The following is a 7725-nucleotide window of genomic DNA, read 5'->3' on the forward strand; positions in this document are numbered from 1 at the left end:
TTACATTCTTGACTTCGCAACCACAAGAGTACTCCCTCTGCCCATCTCCGCGGTTCCTGGTCGAGTCCATGTATCACCCTTGAACTGCTCCTCCGTCACTCCTGCAAACAATTTCATATTCAGCAAGGGAAAAGTAATAATCCCACATCAGAAGCGTAAAACCTGATCGGAGACATATAGGTACTCAGGTACCCTCTCCTTAATGACTAGCTTTTGAGAATGAGTTTTGAATAGGGAAAAATTCTTTAATAAAGACTTGCCTTTTCCCATGGCAGCAGTAGATGAGATTCCTCCCTGGACAGTCTTGAGTACCCTGTCATAGTAATTGGCACCAGACCATTTCTGATGAGCCAATGTGTCAACCCCATTGGTCCTCTCTTCTCTCTGAATTTTCTCCACATAAGCCAACATTCCTCTCTTAGCAAAATCCTTGGCAAAATTATCAACCACCAGTGCCTCAGAATGAAACCCACCCAGAGTGATGAACTGCCAACAAAACCCCAACTTGGCAATCTGAGGAATGAAGTTCTTCATCTCTTCATCTCTCATCCCTGAAGCATCCCAATTAAAAGATGGAGATAAGTTGTAAGCTAACATCATCTCTGGGTGCATTGATTTCACCCCTTTTGCAAATGTGGTCAACTCCATCAAATCTGGGCTTGAAGTCTCCATCCAGATAAGATCAGCATAAGGAGCAAAAGTCCATCCACGCACAATTGCTGCCATTACAGATCCTTTGAACCTATAGAAACCTTCTCTGGTTCTAGGCAAATCCCAGTCCCAGAACAGGTTCTTAACCCCCAATTTCTCTGCTATCTCTCTGCCTTTCTCATTAGAAAGGCATTTGTCATAGCTGGAATGTTTCATCCATTCATTCAATCTCCCTCTCTTCTCGTTCTCTTCTATGTTCAAATTGTTAATTGCATCCACAACACAATCAGAGAAGGTCTTTAATTGAGCCATTGATAACCAATTGTCCTCAATTGCTTGCAGGTGTGCCCCTGTCTTCCCATTAGCCATGGCTTCAACAAGAGTAGTAGCCAGACCCTTTCCTTTGAGATTGGGGTTTGTAGTACCCAATATGAACTGATGATCACGAGTATCGACATTAGTTTGAATCAAATTCGCCGCAACCGCATCAGTTCGAGCAATCAATAAGGTTTCCACACCCATGATATCGAACTGCAATCTTGCCGCAACAAGCCTATTGATGTGCTCCCCTGCTGAAACCAAAACCTTCCCTGCCATGTGCCCACATTTCTTAGTCGTCGAAGATTGGTCTTCAATGTGGACACCCGCAGCGCCTCGTTCAACAAAGAGTTTACAAAGCTTAATTGTTGCAGTTGCGCCACCAAAACCAGTATCTCCATCTGCAATTATGGGTTTCAGGTAATCCACATAAGGTGTTCGAGCTCTTTCTTCTCTGCTCATGCTCATACGAGCCTCTCTTTGTTTCCTATCATGGTATTGTTGAGCGAAGAACAGGTGTTCGACCTTATTCGGGACAGTGTCGTATGGGTAATCAGCAAGATCTGGACCGGGTTCATTGGTGGTGGTGTGGGTCGATGAACATTGCCAACCCGAGACGTAGATGGTGTCAAGGTATTTACCCATCATGGTGACCTGAACCGGGTCCAGAGCACCAAAGGTTCGGGAAGCAGTGCTGTTTGCTTGATGGGTCTTGAGGGTCTTCCAGAGCTTCATGGCGAGCTCGTTAGAGGCATAGCTCTGTTTGAGGTTGCCTCGGAGGGAGACCACATCAGTGGCTGAGTAAGGACGATGGGTGAGCTTGAACCTCTCAGAGTTCCACCATGCCTGCACCTCTGCTACTTCTGCTGCAAACCTTCCTTCTTCGTCCATCATCTATACAAATATATCATAGTGAACGCAATTCATCATGCATGACTCGTGATAAATCGGAAAAAAAAATTACATCAATTATAATATCAAGAAAGTGAACTGAAATGTGTGGTTTGTGTGATTATCAAAAGAGACATTGCGCAGTATGCGCTGGGTGCATGAGTTTAATCTCACATCGGGTTTGTGAGTGTAATGTGGGTTGTGTATATCCGTCATTCTCAATATCAAAAATTGGTTAAGCTTTTGGGATTGTCGTGTGGTTTGTGTGATTACCTAAAAACAAAAATTTGATTGTTTTCTTATGAGACACAAATCCATATTATTCAAGGAATGAATCTGGTTCAGATTTGAACCGGTTCAGAAGAAATAGCAACCACTGCGGTGTATTTCAAAAAACACAAAATAGACCGGACGTTATATACATCTTTTGTTCCAAAAGTATTCTTAAAGGACACAAAAATACCAAAGCATTTTTTTTTTTTTTGAATGGTACCATACAGTGATACAGACCTTTAAAGCCTCGCCCCTCCTTGGCCCCCATGAACTGATAAAATGGTTGGTTTATTGTGAAACATGAGGCGATGATTTTTCTTTTGCTGGTAGTAGAGGTGATGATTACTATAATAATATCACTTAGGATGACGGATGACCAATTGACCAAGATGGATCTGGTCGGGTTAACATTCAAGGTATGAATCTGGTTCAAATTTGAACCGGTACGAGAGAAATAGCTCAGCCTACTAGCTCCATCCAGCGTTTCTCTTAGCCAAGCCGGGCTTCCTAGACGAAATTGAAGCTTGGCATTACCAATATGTTTTTTGGGACGACGCTGTATTATGTACCGTAGCGTAGGTTGCGCATAGACACACACATGAGGGTGGTGGGTGCTATGACCATTTTGCCTTGAGTGGCACGCTCATGTGCCTAGGCTCAATCTACGCTAGGACACAAAAAACATTCTCCCAATTTTTTTTTATCATTTCCTATCTAGGGGCCATAATTCACTGGGGTTGGGGTCCCAAGGAAGGAAGACCAGGAGTGGAGGAAGGATGGAAGAATCCACCATGTGGGTCCCACTTGTGGTGGATTCTATCTATACGCCTGTGAGGCATTCTCGTACGAGAACCGGAGCCTGGTCTCTTCTCGCGCTCTATTACACTGGCAGACACTACCATGCCAAGAGGCAGTTCCCCTAGAACTACCATTTTAGAGCTACAAACAATTTATAAATTTCAGATTCAATTCCACGCTTGAACAAATCCCTTGTGCCACCAAATATCTAAATGTGTGTGTGTGTGTTGAGAGAGGGAGAGAGAATAGGGTCCACAAATCAAAATCGACCGGGACCGATCCAGATCCCAAATAAAAAAGGAAACACAAATTTTAGTTCTTTCAAACAGTGATACTGATTACTGACTTAGAAGAGCAGAGGGTCCACAGATCTAATACTAGAACAACAAACAATAGACATGCAGAAGAAAACAGAACTTCCATATCTTGGAAGAACATTTAGAAATTTGCTTTAATTAATCTAAATAGAACATTCACTAGAAAAGAAATAAAACATCAAATTCCCCTCAAGAAAGAGCCTCCGAAAAGAAAAACTGAATCTAATTCACAAGAGCTTCAACTCTGCATGAAACAGAAACTAGAAACCCATTTCAAGGAAGCTTAATTACAGAGGAAGAGAAACTTGTGACTTAAAACTCACCATTGAAGGTACTGAGAAGGATGCAGCCATGGCAAGAACCTAAGGGGGGGAAAGAAATTACAGAATTGCTTGTCAAACAGAAGGAGAAGTAGTTGTGTTGTGGTTCTTCCGAGCTGGCCAATTTATAAGGGGGAAAGGGTGGGGTAGAGGAATCACACCATATAGCTATTTCTTTATTTCTTTTAAGGGGAAAACGAAAAACCAAAATAAATTGTTTGGTTTTCTAGTTCTAGACGAAATTTGCTATCTTTAACTTTTTCTGTTTTCAGTTATTATCTTGTTCAGAATTCAGATCACGAAACTTGTCCCATGGTGCACTAGTTTTATAGGCACGTACGAGCACGACTATCATGCACCTACATTTGGTTTATCTCCGCCGTCTTGTCTTATCTGTGCAGGTGAAGTCATAAATTCTATGTTTTTGGATTAATTTCCAGTCATAAATAAGAGCACAACTACACAAGTGTGTTACTGCATGGCTGACACCTTCGTGTATGTTTATATCGGTTACTTCAATTCGGTTACTTAAAGTGAATTCAGTTAAAGGAAATTATCGACTTAACAAGTAGACCAAGGGTTGCCTCTCTTTTTTCTTTTTTCTTCTTTTTTTTTTTTTTTTTTTTTGTGGTTTCTGGTGAGAAGAAAGTGGAAACTCAGAGAGTCGAACACCTGATCTCCAGTGTCTTACGATCAGACCTAAAGTTGCCAGTGCCATCTGAGTTAAACGCTCAGCCCCAGTAGACAAAGGTTTTATAAAATCGAAATCGGACACTGGATTGATTTTTATTTTTTTTTGGTAATGGGACACTGGATTGATGAGATACAGTTTGAATGCACTTTGGATCTTCTACGGCCGGGCAGTTAAGCGGTTATATATTGTGCGGCCTCACACAGGCAGGGTGTGGACCCCGTCGGACAGGGTGTTCGGGCAGTGGGTAGGGCAGTCATTTTGGCCCTGCCTATGTGAGGCCGCACAATGACTGCTCCACTACCCAGCCCTAGAGGATCAGGATCCGTTTAATTGAATGACCACTTCATTCATGATGTATTCATAGTGGTGGCCCCAGTGACAAGAATAACGTGTTTGAGACCCGAAAGAGGTGTTGGCTTTCACGTGGAAATGATAATCTCACAACGAATGTGAACAATACGATGTGGAGACTTATAGGTACTTGAACATACTCTTCTTAATGGCTAGCTTTTGAGGATGAGTTCTACTAAAATTCCTAACAAGTGGCAGGGCTAAAATTGGTGTAGAGTCCGGGCATGGCAATCTGATGTATCTCAATTACTCTCGCATGGAGGGGGAGATTTGTCAAAGGGTCCTGGAGTGATGAGTGATAAATTCTCTTTGGATTTGATGAGTGGGCAGCAATAGGAGGTGGAGTCACGTCACATCGTGTGGCGGCAATGAGCTATACGGGACACCTCAAGTGGGGTGTGGGCCATGCTGGTTTGGATATGGTGGACACGAAAGGACACCCTAGGCGGGGGGTGTGGATCATGCCGGTTGGGTATAGCAGAGCTTGCAGAGTCAACATCTACATAGACTTCTTTAGTGTATTCTTCGAGTTCACATAATTATTATTGGGCTTGTATTTGTAATTGGGGCGGGTTGAAGAGGGAAGCAAATGTTACGATCCCATTTATCCCATATCGGTTGTATGGAAAACTTGATGTGAATTGATAAGTTCTTGGGTTCCCTCACCTTGTAAGCCGGTTTATGGGGTTGAGTTTTTTCAAGTTCGTATCAGTGGTATCAAAGCTAGCACCACGTCTCTCAGCTGCAATCGTATGGCTCGGATGGTGACGTCGGTATGGCAGTGTTCGACCGGGATTAGTTGCTAGTGCAAAGCCAGCCCGCGTGGGCGCCGGGCCTACGGAGCGTGGTGGCATGTTACGATCCCATTTATCCCACATCAGTTGTATGGAAAACTTGATGTGGATTGATAAGTTCTTGGGTTCCCTTACCTTGTAAGCCGGTTTATGGGGTTGAGTTCTTCCAAGTTCGTATCAGAAGCATTTTGTGAAGTGGAGAGCGGTGTATAGAGTTTTTCAGGTTTAGTGGAAAATCTCTGCTTCTTTCAGGTGGATGTAGGTAATCTTGTCAAACACGGTAAATTCATTGTGTTGTGTGTGATTGTTTGAGTTTTTCTTCGTAGTTGTGCATTCGTCCCCAACAAAAGGTTTGGGTCTTAGAGATAAAAAGTCGTCAAATTAGGGTTTAGACCCACAAATAAAACTATTGACTCCACTTTGTATTGGTTCAACCAAAAGTTGAGTTCATGTTAAGTTGCGATCGAAGAAGGTGTTAGGCACCTCAGTCCACCCTCTTAAAGAAGACTTCAGTCATGGGTGCCATAGATGCTAAACCATATACAAGAGTTGGTATACTAAAAGCAAATGAGAAAAATAACATACTCACCTCTATCAAATTGTGCTACAATAAATGTGCAAGGGTTATGTTGCGTCAGAAAATCGCTCAAGGGTCCTTTCGAGTGCCATAACCTGCAAAAGAACCATGGGATGACAAAAGAGAACCGGTGTGGTTCCGGCCTAGGACTCTCCAATGCCAAAGTCAGATCTCCTGAGCAAAATAGATGAATAATAGTATTCAAGCTAGGTTTATGGGGGTAGAGTACCTCCCTTTTTATAGTTGAGCATGGCGATGTGGAGAGTCCCAGTTTGATGGCGAGTGATCCATGTAGTGGATTGAGACCCTGGGTAGTAGGGCTCTTCCTTGGTTGGCCGTCTCCCTATGGGATGGAGTGTCCTGACGGTGTTGGGATCCTTGATAGATAGACACCTACTTGTGGTGATAGCACCTTGGGTGTTTGAGTACTCTTGGGTGACGTGACTTCTAGGCGGCGGCCTAGAGTCCTGGAGGTGGCGTAAGTCTATAGTGATGACTGGACCACTGGCCAGGTGCCTCGACGTCTGTGTAGGTCATGTCGGGGGAGGTCGCGCCTATGAGGTCGCCCCGTGGAGAGGAGGTCGAGCCCGTGGGGTGGCCGCGCCCATGGTGGAGGCCGCGCTCGGGGAGAGGAGGCCGCGCCAGTGGGAAGGCGGCACCCATGGTGGAGGTCGCGCTCGGGGAGAGGAGGCCGCGCCTGCGGGTGAGGCGGCGCCCTTGGGGGTCGTGCCTGTGATCTTCCTTCTAGTTTATGTTTGAGTTGGTTCTTCTCTGGTTCTGGAGCGGGTCACCTCTTGGACCGTAACACGTGGCAGCCTCTGATTGGTTCCTATAATCTTGGGTTTATCAGGTTAGTATATATATTTGAAAGTAAAAGAAAACATTTGCTGAACATAAGTTTAACTATTATCTACCTTTTTTGTTTTTGTTTGGTAGAACTATTGTATACCTTAAATCAGCACAAAAGTTGTTAGTAGACATGCTAGAAAATTACAGAAACACCATTCTCTTATATGAGACATGATATACCATCACCATGAATAAGAAAAAGGATGTGTAAAATAGACCAGATGATATTCTGATCATACCACACATAACAAACAGATAGCAACATAAAAATAATAGAAATTTGTGCATATAAAAAATTACTAAAATATCCCTATATGCAAACTAGCCTATTATGCAAAGATATATGAAAAATAAATAACAAAGAAATATTTCAAAAATAATCTACTGAAGGATCTATTAAATATGATACCAAAGATTGTAAAACCAAAAAATCATCTGATGAAAGATTTATCAACTATGATACCAAACATTATAAAAGTATAGAAGATTATCATCAAAAAAGATAAAACGGAAGACAGTTTGGCCGAGTGGTCTAAGGCGCCAGATTTAGGCTCTGGTCCGAAAGGGTGTGGGTTCAAATCCCACAGCTGTCAATTACCTTAGAATTTTTTCTCTCCTTAAACAGACTAGGATGATGACAGTAATAATTTTTATTTTATTATGAGATATTTCAAAGTGGAGGGACTCGATTATGATAAATTTATTGTTTTGGAGCCATACATATTATATTTACATTTAATGTCCTTGTATACAAATGATAATTAAAAATTTTTTGGTGTATTCTCCAATGAAATCTCACCTCATACCAATCATAGTAAACTAGGGTTTCTACTAGGATCATTATCTATAAATAATAGAGAAAGAGGGAAGAGTGGTCCATGCAATAAACCTA

General features: G+C 42.6%; 1 protein-coding gene and 1 non-coding gene across 2 annotated transcripts; one reads left to right on the forward strand and one right to left on the reverse strand.

The window, feature by feature from the left end:
- On the reverse strand, window positions 1–3670 carry LOC122653993 (isocitrate lyase). The gene is made up of 3 exons (XM_043847967.1): window positions 3572–3670; window positions 261–1863; window positions 1–101 (listed from the first exon to the last, which is right to left on the reverse strand). Exons 1-3 carry the CDS (start codon window positions 3599–3601, stop codon window positions 1–3), a joined length of 1734 nt encoding a protein of 577 aa, XP_043703902.1. The 5' UTR covers window positions 3602–3670.
- A 3676-nt stretch (window positions 3671–7346) lies between these two features.
- Window positions 7347–7426, forward strand: TRNAL-UAG. Its single transcript has one exon. It is a non-coding gene; the product is annotated as a tRNA-Leu (tRNA).
- The last annotated feature ends 299 nt before the right edge of the window (window positions 7427–7725 follow it).

The sequence above is a fragment of the Telopea speciosissima genome, chromosome 3 (assembly GCF_018873765.1).
Source record: "Telopea speciosissima isolate NSW1024214 ecotype Mountain lineage chromosome 3, Tspe_v1, whole genome shotgun sequence".
In the NCBI taxonomy this organism is placed as follows: Eukaryota; Viridiplantae; Streptophyta; class Magnoliopsida; order Proteales; family Proteaceae; genus Telopea; species Telopea speciosissima.